Raw genomic sequence first — 18,528 nt, forward strand, 5'->3', positions numbered from 1 at the left:
GCTGCACCTTGTGTAACATCTTAAATGGCTGAAGTCCATTAGTGAGATCCGTTTTTTTTCTGCTGGGCTGTTTATGCCCTCTTCAGGATTTGTGGTGAAATGAATAGACAAGCACCAGTGAGATTTATTTATACTTACTTATGTAGTTCACACAATTGTACAAAGCCAAATGGATAAACGATGGGAACAGCACCAGATTAGGGGAAAAAAAAACCCTGTCTGAACTTAAAACCAGCTTGTTCAGTAAGAAAATACAGTTTAATGTTAAAAAAAATACTTGAATTAAAACTGCACCTTCACAGCTGCAGTGGGCAAAAAGGCAATTAGAGTACTCAGGAGAGAGTGAAGAGAAGCAGAAGGAATGTTTGGGAGGCAAAAAAGATAACTACAGGAGCTGACAAAGCACCTTGAGAACATTGTCAGAACTCTGCTATCCTTCTAGATTTATTTGTCCCCAGGCAGAGCAGAAGTGAGGTCAGAAAACAATCCTTCAGGGGTTTTTTTAGTCAGAGTTCATAGCTCCAGTCTCCTGAAATATCTCATTGCTGGTATCTCAAAATATGCTTGCTCAACATGCCGGAGGGCATAATGCACACAAAAATCTCCCTGACCCAGCACTGGGCAGGCCTCTATGTTTATTTGGGTTGTTGAGACTCCTGCAACTTCTTTTGCTGGTGCTGCCAGTTTTTTGTGGGACTTCTGAATAGCAACCTCCATGTCTTCAAACATTGCAGCTTAAGGCAAAGAACACTTTTCTTCACATTCTCACATGTTTTTGGTACTCATTAGTATACTGACATGAGAATTGCTTTATCAAAAATTAAAAAATTAGGAGATTGGTCAAGAAATTTTTGTTTTTGTAAGGTAAATCTAGGATTAGGGGTTTTTTTTAATCTATTTGGCCACCAAAATCAGATATGCCCAGTTATGTTTCAAAACTTTCCTCAACCATAAGCAGACTCATCAACTTTTTTTTCAAAAAATATGGCTAGAAAGCACCATTGGATGCTCACACTGCTTCCTGAAGTAGACCCCATGACAAAAGCACCAGCCCAGCACATCTCCTGACCTGCTGCTGCTGTTCTGTGCATGAATGGTCAGAGGTAAGACTCAGTTGTTAAAGTGCCTGCAGGTTTAACTTATCCTGCTCAGCACTGGAACAGTGGAGATGCACTCACACAGCCCACAGGCACCTCAGCTAAGAGGGACAACTCCCCAGGTGCTCTGGCCCTGTGACATCCAGCTGCCAGACCATGTCCATGCAGTTTAAACAAGACCAGAATGGGCACAAGAGCCAGAGCAAAACTTAAGACATATAATTCCTGAAATATTTATAGTGTCCTGAGCAAGGAGCTGGCTGATGCTGTGAATGCACCTTAAGACAGGAATCAGCTGTAATGCACAGTACACTGTGTGAATTAAGGCTCCTAGAAAGACACTGCTCTTTCTAGCAAAAATGTACCATGGCATCAAGTCATGCAGGGTGAGAAAAAAGGACACCTTTTGTGCATCTGTTTTTGGTGTGACAAACTCTATTTTAGCAGAATTACTGTGCACACAATCAGAAAACTTAAATAAAAGCATAAGCATGCACAGACTGAGCTTCAGAAATGTTTCCCAGATTTAAATATGTCTGAAGTAGCTGTAAATTCAAAACACAAGCTTTTAATGGGTCATCCTGCAGCAACACAAGCTCTTCTCCATGCTCTTTGTAGTGGGAGGAAGACAAACATACTCCAACACTGAACAGAGTTACTCTAAAATCTCAAAATGATTATTTTTACTCTTAGGATATCAAGCCCTGGTTGCATAATGTACAGACTTTTTAATTTTTGCACTTAGTCAGCAATCTAGGAGAATACTTTTTAATCCATCTGGGGATTAAAGATCTCTCCTTACATACACTATTGTAGGAGACAAAAAACTTATAATTAATTCCTGTGAGGTGTTGTTGAAAGACATCATAACCTCACCCAAAGGCTTGTTGTTTTACAAAGGCTTTGAGATATTTTTTTCCTGCAGAAAGGCTGGATGGGGGGAAAATAATTTCCCATACATACCTTGTAGCTTTAGGATCCCAAATTACAATGTCAGCATCAGAACCTACAGCAATTCTCCCCTTTCTTGGGTAAAGGTTAAAGATTTTTGCTGCATTTGTGCTGGTAACAGCTACAAATCTGTTTTCATCCATTTTTCCACTGTACTGCAAAAGAGTACACAAAAACAAACTCATTACTTTTTTAAACAAGGAATGAAAAAACTGTTCCTCTTATTGAAAAAGCTAGAATGAGTGACATCACATCAATTTTTTTTTCAATGTCATACTGAAGACTTTAAAAGAAGTAAAAATAACAATTTGTCTCAGATGCCCATACTGCAATGTACTTTCACTGAATACCATAACTTTATCTTACTTTATCCCACAGCAAAGAGAAAAAAAAAAAAGACAACTTTAAATCCAAATGCTCTGTGGATCCAGTCATACGTCAACTGAAATCAAATGTTTCAGCTGGCTTTAAATCCATACTCCTGTTCAGTAGTTTCCTCAGGAAACATGTCCCAGGTATCTAGGTTTTGGAAAATAGTGAGACAGGATAAAGGAGAGTCTAGAAGATGATGAAGAAGAGGCGAGGTACAGTGTGTAATACAGGAAAACTGATTTGCAAATTTCTTCAGCAATAACAGAGAGGATAGTACTGTTCAGTGAATGTTGAAATCAAGTAGTATAAGAAACAGATTTGCTGATGTGACACATCAGTAAAATGGAAAATCGTAACGGATATATATGTGTTTTGGGACTGTCCAGTGCTATGTAATTAATTTAGTCCAGCCTCCATGACTGTTGTTTGCTTGGAAAGCCAGTTACACTGGCAGTAATATTGTGCATAGTCAGAATGTCTAGGAATCAGAATGTCACAAAAACATGTTTGTATGTCTGTGAGCAGTCATCTGAGAAGAAAAGCATAATGAAAATGCTAAACACTACTCTTCTAAATAATGGTGTGTGGGAAGGGAGGAAGCTCTCAGATGAACATACACAGCTGTGTAATATTTTACAAGTGAAAAAAGGGAGGATAATACTGATTGAAGAACTTCTTTAAAAATTATCTTGCCCAACAGGATACACTGTTCAAAAGCCACACTGATGTACATATTCATGTCTCACTTTCCTACGAAGCTAAATTTCAGTTTACATCATAAAAAATCACACTAGAGCTATGCTACACCTGAACATAGGCATAAATGTGTGTCCTTTGTATAAAACATCCCAAAAACAATAAACAAGAGAGATCATGGAGCAAATGCTTACCAAGTGTGTGAGGTAGATAATTCTACTGTGACCAGTGTAATATGCTTCACAGTGCATTATCAACATGACTTCATTACCACAAGAGAACTTAATATTAAATAGAACTAGAGCCTCCAGAACTGAACAGTTTTTTATTAGCCAGAACAATCATAACACCCAGTATGCACCAGATCCCTCAATAGATTGCCTCACGTCCCCCAAATCAAACATGGTCCTGAAAAGCACTGAGCATTCTTGTGTTGATGCTGAGAATCTGAACTCAGTGAGATCTGAAAGTGCTCATTTCATCATATCACACAGCTGAGGCATTTCTTAAAACTCAGTTTAGAAGTTGAGAGGCACATACCCAGTGAAGAAACTCCTCCAACAGCTAAGTTTGAGAGAGATCAAAGAGGAAAAAATACAGAGCTGATCAAATTGAAACTGTGAGTATCTCTTTCTTTTTATTTTCATTTCATCAGTTGAAAAAAATGCTGCAAGGAATTGTACTGTGCACTACCACTAAAACAATAGCAATGCCTTACTGCTGAATGATAGAAATGATTCTTTAGTGATGTATTTTAAGCAGCAAGAATCTTCTTCCATCTTCCAGGACCATAAAATGAGAGTTAGTAATGACTCTGTTACAGTCTTCAATAAAATGAGTTAACCTATGATAAACAAACTTGATAAAAATGGACAGATAAAAACTGCTGAGAGATTATTTTTTTTTGGAGAAATCGGCTACCTCCATGTTCTGACATTTTGATATACTTACAACGCCTTTTTCCCATATGACTGACATTCTGTCTTCCACACCATTCACTCCATTAGGGATTTTTGTGAAGTCATCTTTTCCCAGAGCTTTCTGGCACGTGTCAAAGGTGCAATTGTCAGTCCCTGTTGCAGATAGGTCATCACTACAGAGAAACAAAGTTCATTATGAATCAAAGCATGTACCAGGCAGTGGCATATAGGAAAACATCCTTCAAGGAAAAAACAATATGCCCTACCAGCCTGTCTTCAGTTCCATCCTCCAAGAGCAGCTCCACAGTAACAGACAGTTCCCCTATGAAGTTTCCTCTTCAGAAACCCCTCGGAAGAAACCAAGCACCAACACTAACATTTTTACTCTGGATATGTCAAAGGTGTCCCACAGGTGGAGTACTGTTCCACTTTGCCCACAGCAAGCAGCTTAGTTTCATCCTCATTTTGGGCAATTTTAGTCTGTGCTACTCCATATGCCCTGCGAAATTACTACAGATCCACACAACCATCACTGAGTGTTCAGGCACACCTTCACAGGCTCTTTGGTCAAATTCAACCCTTTTGTGGAGTTAACCTTAATTGTTAATGAAATACCAGCAAACCACACATCTTATTAACTGCAGGTGTCTGAAAGATATTTCTTTTTTTACTTCCTTCTGACAGAGATGTTATGAAGTGCATAACTTATATGCACTTTCAGAAGTTAGCAGGCTTATTTTTTAAGGCAGCTGACAACAAAAACCAGAAAACTTAGATGTGACCTCACTTTTTACACATTTCCCACTGACTTACAGCCTTACTGTCCTCCTGGGCATGTTGCAATTTTTGCTGCAGTATTAGCAAGGCAAGGCTTATTGAATACAATCACATGGGGACAGAAGGCCACAAGAGTTCAGAGAAACAAAATCTGGAAACTGAAATGTTTTTCTTCTATGGTTTCACCTTCTATTTCTCCTTCCTGATAATGTAACATTCTGTACTTAGAAAATCTCCAGAGCATCAACCAGCTATTATATAATCTAGACAGAACTTGCTGTGCACTTGGGTATCAGCTGTCACTGTTTATCTGCTTACTTGGCCAGTAAGTTCATGAGGAAACCAGGAGTAGATGGATCAGGTCTCAGTGGAGGTCCCATCACATATGCTGCAGCATGAGCCCAGTCTTTATTCCAGTAGTTGGTGCCATCGGTGCCAAGACTAGCAGCAATAGGCTCCCCATAAACCACCTTTCCTGAAAAATGTAAAGCAATGGGGTCATCATCAAACAACATAAAAATGCACACCTTGTATTTTTTCTATTGAGGATCTTTTTGGTGGCAATGAATTTAAATTTGAATGAGTGTTTCAAATTAAACACCATCATATGGAAGGACATAATAAACTAAGCTATAACACAGAATCTTTGTTCTGAATATTCTGCTGGTGATCTTACAATATATTTCCTTATAAGAACATTGCTTGGGCAAGTTTTTTAATTAAATTGTTGACATATATATTATAATGGGTTCTACACATTGTTTACAAGACATGTGATTGAGATTTCAAAAGGAACACCGTCCTCAGTTGCATTAATTACGTTCAAGATTCATATACTTGGTAGCACCTATTTGGTGCTCTGAAATTACTGACAATATAACAATGTAAGTTAATACATACAACATATAGACTTTGCAAGGTGTTACTTTTAATCATCAGGCTACAATTGTGCCAGGAAGAACAATATGGCACTAGACATAAACTGAAAAGTATAAAAATATTTCCCAAATCAAAAATCATAAATAATTTAATTTTCAAATTTTAATCTTTAATCCTTTGCTGCACAGTATTTTAGTTTCCTAGGAAGAGGACACCAACCCAGACTGGCTGTTAGCCCTTGGACAGAGCTAACATATTTTAACTATTTTTTCCTCCTGGGTAAAATGGGTTTGAAACTCGTCAGAACAAGATGTTTCACTCCCTGAGGAAGTTGTCCAGCCACTTTGCCCTTCTGTAGCTGGCAGGTGGCAATGCCCCCAACTGCAATGGTCACTACAGAACCAGAGTGAGCTGGGACCTTCCACACCCACTCATAGGCTGCTTGGTTCTGGTTAAAGGCAGCCTGTTCTGGATCCCCACAAGAGTCTTCTCCCTCCCTTGTTCCCTGCAGACTGTGGGCATTTTGCTATGGATCCCAGATTTCACTCCAGGCTCAGTTTTTATTAAAACTACCACTGCATTACCCAGCAAGGCCTCAGCTGGTAATTGCTTGGTAAGACAGCGACCTTTCTCTATCTTTCTGTGCATAAGTCACACATTCATGGTACTGTTGGAAAGCGACAAAGCAAACCTTTGCAGATTGTACATTGGACTCTCTTTCAGACTTGAAATCATGATTTAGGCAGTGATTTACTGGTTTTTGCATCTTATGTTCAGGTCTTAAAGCACTGACTACGAAGCCAGGTGTGGAAGTGATATGACCTACGAAGCCAGGCGTGGAAGTGATATGACCACTCATTCAATGAGGAGGTTTGAGTCAGATCAGTGTTTTCCTAATGCAGAGCTCCTGCAGGAGATCTTGGCCTTCCCTGGGCAACTCCAAGCACTGTATTTGAGGGCAGGCTGCCACAAATGGAGGTATAGAGAGAAAAATTCTGGTATATGTAATTAATCTATCATAATTACATATTAGGCTTTTGGCAGATTTTTTATGATCAAAGTCAGGAGAAAGGGAAGGGGGGGGGGAAGTGTGTGTGTCTCTCCTACTGCATCTAAACAAGCTGAAGAAACTTCTATTCAAAGTAAACCTGTACTATGAATCATTAGGATATATCTGTAAATGATTAAAGTTGAAATGGCAGTAAAAGACTGAGTTTTTAGCTTCCATAAATAATTTTCTTATCTCAGTTTCACAACATCAAAGCGAAAGGAAGTTTCCAATCTCCCAGTTGGATATGCTTAGTTGATTCTAACTCATGTACCACAGCTGATTTCTGCAGTCAGAATTTGACTTGACCAGATTCCTTTGTTCCCATGAGTGGGAAGAGTAGAGTTTTTTCCACAAGTGATTTTGAATCTGAACATTGCAGTTTCAATAGACTACCTCTGGACAGTTCTGCTGACTGAGAAATTTCTCGCATTTAATTTGGACCGTGACTAGCCAGATTGAAGGATAAAATAATATCAAGACTCTGCTTTAATCCAAATAACAAGGAAATTCCGCACTGAGACTCTTTTAGCTCGATTGGCAACAAGGATATTCTCCATTAAGGTTATTCAAGCTTGACTGACCTCTGCCTATAGGCAGAAAAGTAGAGTAATGCAGTAATAAATCGGGTCTTTCCACTTGTTATGTTTTCCTGCATTCAAAAAGAAAAAAATAACTGGAAAGTGTTCTGCTATTTGGTCTTGCTGACATTTCTGAGATGCTGAGAAATAGCTCTGGATGTGGCAACTTCTTCATCAGATGCCCAAACTGGCTAGCAAGATTTATTTTCACATAGATTACTATATAAAAGAGAAGAACATTCAACTGCAATTTATTTTACCACCTATCAGAACTCACAAAGAGCTACAATATTGATAAACACCAAAAAACATTTAAAAGCCTGAAAATCTGGTCTGTATGTTCTTAGTCCAGTAGAAATTTTAGAAGCACTTAAAGTCATATGGGGCAAGGATACTCACTTACAAGCTATGCTCTGAAAGGTGCAGAACTGCAAGGCAGGGTTTATTAAATCAGGCACAGCATTGCACCAGTTAGGCTTTATACAGTCTGGACCTGAGATGCCCTGCATGAGACAGCTAAAAAGTTGGCATTTTCAGTTGCACTCCTGTGCTCAGAATCAGCTTCAGAGTCTGTATACCCTCAAGTATGGAGATGCCCTTCCTCTCACTAAGAGGAGACCTAATCTGTGACTGACGGTAGGAACTGACCTTGTAAATCTAAGCAAACTTCTTGGAATCTGGCCAAGTACATATTTTTGTATGTGGTTTTTAGAAAAGGAAAAACATTTTTAAAGGTCGACTTTTTTAGCAAGAATTTGCTCTCCACTTCTGATCTTCACTAGAAATTCTCACTTCCCTGGCTGTAACAGCACAGCTAAATGAGCAAAGGGATATAATCTTTAATCATTATACTAGATGATCTTTAAGGTCCCTTCCAACACAAACCATTCTGTGATTCTATGGTCTCCAGCCTTTCATGCACTTAAGACTGAAAGCATTTTTTAGGGGGAGACAGTATAAATCATCTATCCCTAAATCATATTTGATTAGCCTTGCTTTCTGCATAGGCAGTTCTGGTGGAAGGAACGGGTGACAGGGCCCCATTAAGTTTATCTCACCTAGTCCAAAGAAGAGAAGGAGCTGCACTGCCTGACAAGTGCTCTACAGCCCTCTCGTCTCATTGTAGCAAAGATTTTATACAATAGCAGGATGATGATCCTTTTTGTTTTCCACTGAAGAGAATAAGACTGTCTTACATACAGATATATCAGACTGCCCTTCTGTAAAAGAATACAGTTCCTCTACCTATTCTATCAAGATTCAAGATCATGTTTCACACACGGATGAAGAAACAGCCCACTGACACAAGCAAGGACAGTTCTCACAGAGAGGTGCTGTCTTTGCCCTCTCAGTGGAGAACTAATGAACCATTGCCTTTACAAACAGTCTGGTAGGGTACCCAAGAAAGAACAGGATGGGGTCAGGAGTTAGCCTGTCCCTCTCCAACATAGTCACAATGTGGGAATTTTGGATTTCAAGTTGAATATTTAGCAGGTGCTACTGATGTACGTGAAAAACTTGCTGCTACAGTCTGGAGGTTTCCTTCAGTGAGTGGTGTTGCTGGAGATCAGAGCAGACATAGATAGTGAAGTTTGGCATGGAGGGGAGAAGGAAAGACTTTCACTCACCTGATTCTCTTGAAGTTTGCTTAATCTAGAATAAGAACTACTATCCCTTTACAGTCTGTATAACTGATTTTAGCCTTTAAGATCTGAACTATAGATCATAGAAGACAACAGAACTATACCTACTGTGTTCAGCAAGCTGTATCAGGCCTTTGGACTCTAAAATTATTTTTAACCTTGTGTGTCTAAGTGAGAGACAAAGAATTGGGCTCTGACTTACATTTTTGACTAGGAGAATCACCACCCATAGAACTTGAGAAGCAATGTTTCAGTTCTGGTATCACACTGTCACTCAGAAAATAGATTTCACTGACTGAAGACCCTCCTTCTGAGGTCAGTGATGGAATTGGAAAGGGATAGCAATCTTCCTCCAACAAGGGCGGGGATGAATATGCGCACACATATTGTTCTTCATGCTAAGTGCTTGGAAAGGACCAAGAAAAATGTCACAATTGTAAATAGCAGGAAGCTAGCATCAAGACATGGAGAAATAATCTTGGAAAGATGAATAAACTCTATTAGAGTTATTTTTTTCAAATGCTTGAGAGCCTTCCAGTATTTTAAGAGTTTACACAGTTTTCACATTCCTGTGGTTTTTAATCTGTCCCAGTTGAATGTCTTTCATCAAAATATTTGAGTTTTATTTATGTCATTCATATAATAGTTTGAGAATTTATTTTTTTTTTTTGGCCTGGAACTCGTTGTTTTCTACTATCACTTTTCACCGAAGAATGGAAAATAACTTCTATTGAAACCAACAATAATGAACTTCTAATTGCCAAAATTTATACAGATCAGTCTCATTAAAAACTATCATTCTTGTAACTACCTTTATTTACCTTTTGAAATTTTTGTTTTTGAGATTTCTGTTTTCTAAACAATACACTTCTGTGCAAATAGATATTAACTATGAAGAAATGTTATATGTTGCTGTGCACAAAGGTAAGCATTAATGATTCTGACTACATCAGCCCAGGAAGCTACAAAATACTATTTGCACCACAATAAGCATAAGTTGTCTCAATTTCATCTTCTTACATATCAAAGAATCATATATCTATCATCAGTTATCAAACTGGCACTGCAGGCTATTCTTATAACACATGCTTAACAGTATTTTACAGTATTTACTGTCAGCATAAAATTCTGTACTTGAATAATGTATTATAAAACACCATCTTCTATCTTATCCCTTTTGTGTTCACAACCAGTGTTTCATCTTTAAGCTGGGTATTTTAACTGTTGTAACAGCTTCTTGTAGTTAATGTTCACACCATGCCTGTGAACATACAAATAACCATGCACTGATGGATATAATCCACATTCCCAGCAGCACTGTCATCTAGTGGAGGAATCTAATATAGCACAGAACTAAAAAATGTGCTTGTAAAATACATTCTGACGAGTTCTTGTATAAACTTGAATTACTTCTAAGTCTTACTAGAAGTCATAGTTAACACATATTCTGCATAAACATATCCATCTATATTAACACAATGACATCACACTGGCTTTGATTTGCCAAGCTCTCATACTCTACATTTTAATATTAATAATCTATGCCCCCTGTGAAGGCACTATCTAAAGTAAAGAAAAAGGGAAAATGAGGTCGGTATGCAATTCATGCTAGGTCAGGTGAAAACAGGCTGTAAATGCAAAAGATGTAAAAATGAAGCAAAAAAGACGTAAAAAGATAATGAGGACAGATATTCCATAAAGTTTTAGGTTTTCCAAATCACGGGCTTCTTTCCTGTTCCTTCCACCTAGATAATGTCTCCTCATAGTGCTGTAGTTCCACAGGCTGCTCTGGATGAACTTATAGATAAGGAGATAAAACATCCTAAACATTTACAGCCTTCAGGCTGCTTCTACTCTGTCCAACAGATGGTCAAAAAGGTCAGGCTCCCTTGGCTGACCAGACCTATTTATGAATGCTGCAATGCAAACCTGAGAAACCCTGCACTACAGGCAATTGAGGCTTTCAGGCATTGTCATCATCACCATAACTTCTAAATGACCAGTGAGTAGGAGTTGTAGTCATGTCATGGCACTGTCTGTAAAAATATGGTGTGGTCACTGTTGTAGAATGTCTCAACTAAATAGTGGATGAAGTCTTGCAGACTCAATGGGGGGCAATAGCAGAGCATTTATTGCCTTGGACTGGTGATGTAATTTCTAATGCAATAATGCTGTCCTGGCCCTCACTTTGACCTGGGAGGTACAGTATGAAGAGAAAACAGTTTGCTCTGGAGAGAAAGGAAAGTCTTAATTCCAGTTGCTGTTATTCCACAGTGCTCCCCTTGAGCCCAAGAACACACACACAGTTTCGACATCCCACTCCGAGAAATTCACCCATGTTCTGAGGCTTATGGCACTCGTGACAAGTAGGACACCAATGCTGTGTTTGGTTTTCCATGACCCCTTCTCCAGTGTCACTGTCCAAGCATAAAAGGATTAGGACTTTTACCTTCTCTTCGTGCATTACTTATCACCCTTGCTGAAGATTTACTCATTACATGGACTACATAAAGGGGGCAGTTTACAGCATTTGCTATGGTAATTGCTCTTTGTGTAGCTTCAGCCTCCACCTCTTCAGGACGACACAGCTCGTGACCCTCAGGGCCAGTTATTCCCATTGCCAGCATCTTCTTTGCACCCTGAACACCACACAAAAACATGTAAGAGTCAAATAAAGTGTAGCCATGGATTCATGAATGTGCTGCTAGTCAAATGGATTCTAAACCACCCATTGCAGCCAGTTCAAGGAAAAAAAAAACAAGGCAGTTACAATTTTTTCCTAGATAAATTATTGTTGTTTTATCTGAAATCCAATATATCTCAATAAATGCAGGTCTCAGAATAGCTAAGTAAATTCTGAGAACACACTTCACTAGCTTGCAGCGGTAAATCACCACTTTTGAAAACCCTACTCCTCTCTCAGTATGTGCTCTTCAATGATCACAGCCAGTAACTGTGTTACAGTACTAACCCCCACAGGTAAAAAAGAAAAAAAAAAAAAAGAAAAAGGAAAAGTCCTTACTAAACACAAAGATACATATTCAGAGCCTCTGAAAACTCCTAGGTTTTAAGAGGCATAAGATTTTGTCCCTACTATATTTCAGTAGCCCAAGATTTGCTGATTTGAGATTATTTAGCAATAACTTAATTTTCATTTTGGGGCCTGGGGCAGAGTCAAAGCACTGTTGACAAGAATAGTTGAAGAAACTATTCTAGTACAGCCACTATAGTTATAACTGGTATCTAGTATAACCAGGACAGTTATACTCTCAGTGCGTCCACATAGCACTGACAGTGGCAAGTGTGAAGTGAGGCTAATTACACATAGAGAGATGTTGAGACTTTCATGCCCTGTCAGTGAAACTTTGTCCTTACTTCTAGATTTGTTCCTGTTAGATAAGCCGACTATGTTTGGAGAGACCTAGGGTTGGGACCATCTATGTTCCTGACTTTGATGAAAAAAATGTCATATGTGCACCTGTGCAATTAGCTCCCCATTCTCAGCATGGACTTGAGCAACTGCTCCAAGCTCCTTGCAGCAGGAAAAAGCTGCAAATAACTCCTCATCATTGACCATGTATATGTCTTTATAGGCCATAAACATCTTGAAGGAGTTGACTCCTTTGTTTTGAACAAGATGTTTCATTTCTTCCTTCACCTGAAAAACAGTCAGCAATTTTCAGAATACAGCAATTATCTTTTACATGTTAGTAACCTTGTATAAAGAAATTGTAAGTGTGAAGGGTGAGCCTTCACTCACTCATCAAGCATATGTTCAGTATAAGCAGCCCAAGTCACATATGTAGAGATTGACTTCTACTATTCTTCTTGTAATAAATTAATTCTCAAAGTATATAAATGAGTAGCATGGCAGTGCAGATATTGGAGGCACAAGCGAATAGCATGAAGGGAATGCTTTTTGCAAAAGATACTGAAGCAGAATTTTATTCCAAATAAACCTCCTGATATTGAAAACACCCAGTCCAATATTACAGTCAATGTATCCAACTCACACAACATATACATTTGTGCAAAACTGATTTTGAAAATTGGATTGTAGTAGGCTTCAGTTTCTGGCAAACAACAGAATGACAGAAAAGATCTCATCTCTTAGAGCTTTGTCCTAACTCTAAACAACACACAGCCTTTTGAAATATTTTGTTGTCAAATAAAATGGTTCCAAAATGCTAAATGCAAGCCTGTTTTGCTTGTTTGTTTTGTTTTTCCTGGACTGTGTGTGTTTGTTTGTTTGTTTGTGGGTTTTGGTTTTTGTTTTTTTTTTTTTCTTGTATGCAGTCCTTGATAAGATGCCCTGCTTCTGCTAGGGTCTATGGAGCCCAGCAAAACATTATGTCCCAAAGAAAAAAAGACACAGATTTTAGTCCAAAGGCTTCTTGCTCAGCTGGTTAGCTGTAACATACATTATGTAACTTTGGCTCTCCCTTCCCAGTAAAATGATGGTGACAGTAATTGACATGAATCTGTAATGCTATTACAATTTCCATGGGATTAATTCCTTTCAAAAAGTACTTTTTTTTTTTTTTTTACTTTTCATCTGCTCTTTAATAATCTGGTTGGATCTGCCCAAGAAAGGAGAGATTTATATAAAACTCAAGGAATTTTTTTTAATTTATCCAGAGAAGGAATGAGAGCATATTTTAAGTAGGAATTCTCAAATAAAGGCCCTGCTCTGGCTCAAATATAGAGGCATGTCATTTGTTCTCTTCTTCCCTATTTACTATAAAAAAGGGAAGACATTGTAAAGAATGTATGCTTTTAATCAATACTTTAAATCCTCAGGAGATGAGAGCTAATCAGAAGGGCATGAAATATTAGTCTTCTTCACCCAGGTCCTTTACAGCTACTAGACCTTTCTATTTCTTTCAATCATGGCCTTTAAAAACATTTAAATTCTTAATATAGACCAGAACATCTAATTGATTTACACTTCTCTAGTTTTATTGGATTTTTCAGTATTTCACTGTTCTCTACCAAGGCTGTTTCAAATGCACATTACTCAAACTTCACTGGAGAATTTATTTTATGTCTTTGCTTTAAGCTAGAAGTTGTGGTCAGCCTATTTTAGCGCTCAGCATACAGAATATCAAAGATGTGTTGTTTGCAGAGTGAAGACTCTGGTACTGTTATTTAAAAATGGAAATGACTTAATATATCTGTGTACTGATGCATAGTTCTCTGAGAATCCAAAGTGATCTTGTAAAACATGGGGCACATTCAGATAGATATCAAGCACCTGAAAAATTAATTCAGTAAAGCTTCCAGGTTATTAGCAAACATTCACTCAACAGGGATGATTTTCCCATATATAAATTCCAAAAAGGTTTTTTAGATAATCTCACATTCAATTTATTATTTTCTCCAGTCCTGCTTTACTTTAAGGGGATGTTACTGCAGTTACCCAGGAATAGAAATCTTCCTTTACAAATGAAGTAAAGTACCATATTTTTCAGATATACCTTATTAAAAAAAAACCAAACACAAACTACCAAGACTCAACAGAAACATAAAATTTCAAGTGTTCAAGTGAAAAAAGGCAAAATTATTGCAAAAACCTCTTTCCCCCTCTGGCCTGCCTAGTCTTGGTCTCGCACAACTGCTACCTTTACCTTTACCTTATTATCCAAAAATATAGACTGTCTGCAGACTTTCTTTAGTTTTTTAAATATGTGTACTTTTAGAATGGTGAGGGCTATTTCAAATGCTGTTTTTACTCACAAAAATGCTAACCATTACACTGCCAGCAAGCTATATTTAGCATGTGAGGACTAATTCAAAGCAGGTGTGATACCAATTCATGGAATTGATAATCAGCTCTAGTTTCTACCTTGTTGCTCCACCATGTAACCGCCACGTGCAGTGAATAATCACAGCAGACTTTAGGGTCTGCCCAGCTTTTCCATGTATCAAAGGCCTCAGTAAGAGAACAGCCTTTCTGAGGGATGGCAAAGTCGATGATCATAGTGGTCCCTCCTGCTATAGCAGCCTGAAAAGAAGAAAGTCAATATTTAGCAATCAAGAGAATGCAAATTTCCTCCCACCCTCTCCAACTCCCTGTGCAGCAATTAATCTTGATACACTGGAAAGCCAAAAGCCACTGAAGAGTTTCCCTGAGTGAAGTCTGAACTTGCAAAATGATTGTGGAGATTAATTTCATCTGCTTTGAGAAAGATGTTCTCAAAAGGTATTCAGGAGAATCACAGTGAAATTCTCAGACTGAAACGAAAAGCTTTCGCACATGTACAAAAACTTATCCTAGATTTGGAGATGAGCCTGTAGCATTCATGCATCACTGAGTTTCCTTAAGTGTGTGGAATCACAGAGAAATAAGAGCACCAGAAGACGAAGGTCAACTTGAGAAATGCTTCCTCAGAACCTATACAGGCCATAAAGCAAGCCTGTGTGACAGGGAAGTATTAAAGGGCAGATACACAATCAATAAACCAAAACCAATTCAGTTTGAACGTACACTGTGAAAATTCTCAAACTCTTGTCTAACACCAACAGGATTGTAAAAGTGTTTTACAGTTATTTTTATTAGTGGCAGGATATCATTTAGTGAAACTGTATAGCAGATTTTTAAATAGAATGAGGTAGTTACATATTTCATATAAATATTTTCAAGTAATTAAATAAATAACCCCCCTTACTTTATGAATGCATGAGAATCAAAAATTGCTTTTAACTAATAATTTTTTACTCTCCTTAATGGAAAATTGAATTATTAATTTTTTTTTACTTTGAAGGATTTTTATCAATTACTCAGAGAAATCAGATTCTTGAATAACAGAAATTGATTCAATATAGAAATTACTTTTCTGAAATTTTTGATCTCTTCCAAATTAGAAAGGGAAGTCCTCTCTATTGCTCTGAACAATATTCCTTTGCACAACCACTTCAGATCAAAATATACATAGTTCAAATTCATGCGATATTACTCTTTCTAGAGCAATCAGTCTCTTCCCTCCTGCAGTTCACTTAGCACTCAGAAGTAAAATTGTAAATATGTCAGCATATTTTGCAAAATGAGAGGTTGGGAGAGTGACATAAGTATTTGAAAATCTGTGATGAATTCAGTAAAACATTTTCCCCAAGAAAAATTCTTCAAACTGTCAAATATTTTTCAACAAGACCGTCTAATTTGTTAAACAGGATTTAGAATTAAAGAATATTTATAGACTTCAAGAAAAAAAGATGTCATGGGTTCCACAACTCCACTAAAAGTCTCTTTTTATCCCCAATATCTTTTCTCCTCTCTTTGTAAAGAGAGGTGCCTTTACTTATTTAACTGAATGAGTAAATCTTAGCTAATCATTGTAGCATATTTTGCAATAGTTTTAACACAACTCTGTCTCCCTGAATTTCTTGCCAAAATATTTGTCAGACAATGACCTTCAGTGAATGGCTCTGAACGCTTTCCACACTTTGACCTGGATTAAGAAGGTCCACAATATCTAACTAGATATCTGATCACTAAGCTGGATCTAGAATCTTCTTGTAGGCACCAAAGAGACTATCTGGACACTCTGTTTTGTATATGTAGTCTCTTTTTCACAGCTTCCCTGTCCAGTATCTCAAAAGGTTATTCAAAAAACAATTACTTTCTGCTTTTTAGCAAACCCCAGTTCTGCTGTGAGAGGAACAGGATATAAAAGCCCTCTAAAGGTGCTGGCTACCAGACAAGCCAAGCAGGGCAATGTGATCCCTTCTGTGAGCAAAGATTTCAACCTTCACAGCAAAAGCTTTTAGAAAAGTGCCTTAAAAATTTTGGGGAGCTCTGTATTTTAACTGTATGGAGATGATGCATAATACTGTTAATGTGAGGAATTGATACTCTATTCACATGCAGGGAATATAACGAGATCAGCTAAAAAGCTAAAAAAAACCCCAACACGCCAAGGGTAAAACTGAGAGAAATTAGGTAACTCCAGAAAGTTTATTTGAACTGGACTTGCACTGAGAGACACACTAAGCTCCGAAGAGAATGACAGAAGAAAAGCGTGCATTCCCCTATGCTAACAGAGGAGAAACAACAGATTACCAGAGAAGTGCTCCAATGATGGTGGGGAATTAAACTGTTGCTTTAGTTAATCTTTGCTCAGAAAAGTATAAAGCTTGATGCATGTACCAATGCACGTTGAGGGTAAATGCCTGCCTTTAACACTTGTCACTCTCAGCCAGATTAGTTTCTGAAGGAACCTAAGTAACATACTGGTTGAAGGTGGACCTCTGAGCACTCCAACTTCTTATGACAATGTCCCGGTCAAGGGACAGTAACAATTGCCTGTGCTTGATTCACACTCTTCTTTCTCATTTAGAAGTAATACCAAATAACCAGCAGACAGATCTGAGAAAGCCCAAATGCATGCACAGACACACATATGTGCACCCACCTTGGTTCCAGTATAGAAGTCATCTTTTGACCTGCTACCCATAAAAGGGAACTCCATGTGTGTGTGAGTATCGATGCCCCCAGGGATCACCAGCTTGTTGGTTGCATCCAGCACAATGAGTCCAGTCGAGGGCTCTGGGTTTAAGTTTGGTCCCACCTGCTGCACCACTCCATCTTCCACATACACATCAGCCACCATGGAGAGGTCATCATTCACGACTTTTCCCCCCTTGATCAAAAGTTTCTGCTGAGCCTGTTTTTGGGGTGGCATGCCAGCCTAGAAGGTGAGAGTGAGGCCTCAACTCAGAAAGTTGCTCCTACCTGAGAGTATTTTCCTGCCCCCCCTGCTTCCAGAGCACCAGTTATCTCCAAATGGCCCTAAACACACACCACAACGTGCTCTTTAAACGGACACTGGAACTGCCCTCAGTGCCCCTGGCTGCTCCACCTCCCACCTCTCCTGTGGCTCAGTGAGCTGGATGGGGGCAGAGCACTGGCATCAGGCCCTTTCTGCTCTGGACTCTGCCCAGGGAAAGTGGAGCCAGGCTTACAGGGGGGTCTGGCGGGGTTCTCATGGCACTTGCTCCAGGCTGGCCTATGCACCTGGGGGTTTGCAACATGCTGGGATGCTTTGAAAATGTGGCCCTTCATCGCCTTGCGATACCCAAAGGTAACCCAAGCTCTTTGCACCTGCATTGAGGAAACCAAGTGTGACCTGAGCTCTCCACAGAAGAGGCTGGGGAGCCCAGAGATAACCTGAGCTCCCTACAGCCATGTCCAGGGAGCCTGAAAGTCCTGCCTGTGCAGAGTGGCTGTCAGAGTGCAGCACTGTGGTGGTTCAAGTGTCACACTTTCCTCAGTCGAGACAGCAGGGTCAACTCTGGGGCCACGGGACTGAGCCACCACCGGAGGACACTGTCCATCAGGAACTGTGCCCGAGCAGTTTCTCAGAATACAATTTGGGACACACAGCCCTTAGGATCCAAACAGAGCTCCCCCCACCCCCACAACACCACTTGGAGAGCACTCTGGCCTGAGGAGGAAGCCATGGGTGTGTGTCAAGGTCCATGTGAAGATTTCGGTAGCAGATGCCTTGCTCCATCTGCCCCACTAGGCCTGTGCTCCCACACCTCCGGTACCACTGCCTGCACAAC

At 39.0% G+C, this 18,528-nt stretch overlaps 1 protein-coding gene across 2 annotated transcripts in view; it reads right to left on the reverse strand.

Moving 5' to 3' along the window:
- DPYS (dihydropyrimidinase) overlaps positions 1-17,818 on the reverse strand; it is a 29,135-nt gene extending 11,317 nt beyond the window's left edge. Inside the window, exons 1-7 of one of the 2 annotated variants that reach the window (XM_017806396.1) lie at positions 17,376-17,818; positions 14,810-14,968; positions 12,443-12,622; positions 11,414-11,603; positions 5,132-5,288; positions 4,068-4,209; positions 2,061-2,203 (exon numbers count right to left, since the gene is read on the reverse strand). In XM_017806396.1, coding sequence (XP_017661885.1) covers positions 2,061-2,203; positions 4,068-4,209; positions 5,132-5,288; positions 11,414-11,603; positions 12,443-12,622; positions 14,810-14,968; positions 17,376-17,645 — 1,241 coding nt within the window. In that variant the 5' untranslated portion in view covers positions 17,646-17,818. The remainder of the gene's footprint in view (positions 1-2,060; positions 2,204-4,067; positions 4,210-5,131; positions 5,289-11,413; positions 11,604-12,442; positions 12,623-14,809; positions 14,969-17,375) is intronic. The other variant, XM_017806397.1, reaches the window with a different exon arrangement.
- Between the last annotated feature and the right edge of the window lie 710 nt (positions 17,819-18,528).

This window comes from Lepidothrix coronata, unplaced genomic scaffold, assembly GCF_001604755.1.
Source record: "Lepidothrix coronata isolate B3197 unplaced genomic scaffold, Lepidothrix_coronata-1.0 Scaffold15, whole genome shotgun sequence".
NCBI lineage: Eukaryota > Metazoa > Chordata > Aves > Passeriformes > Pipridae > Lepidothrix > Lepidothrix coronata.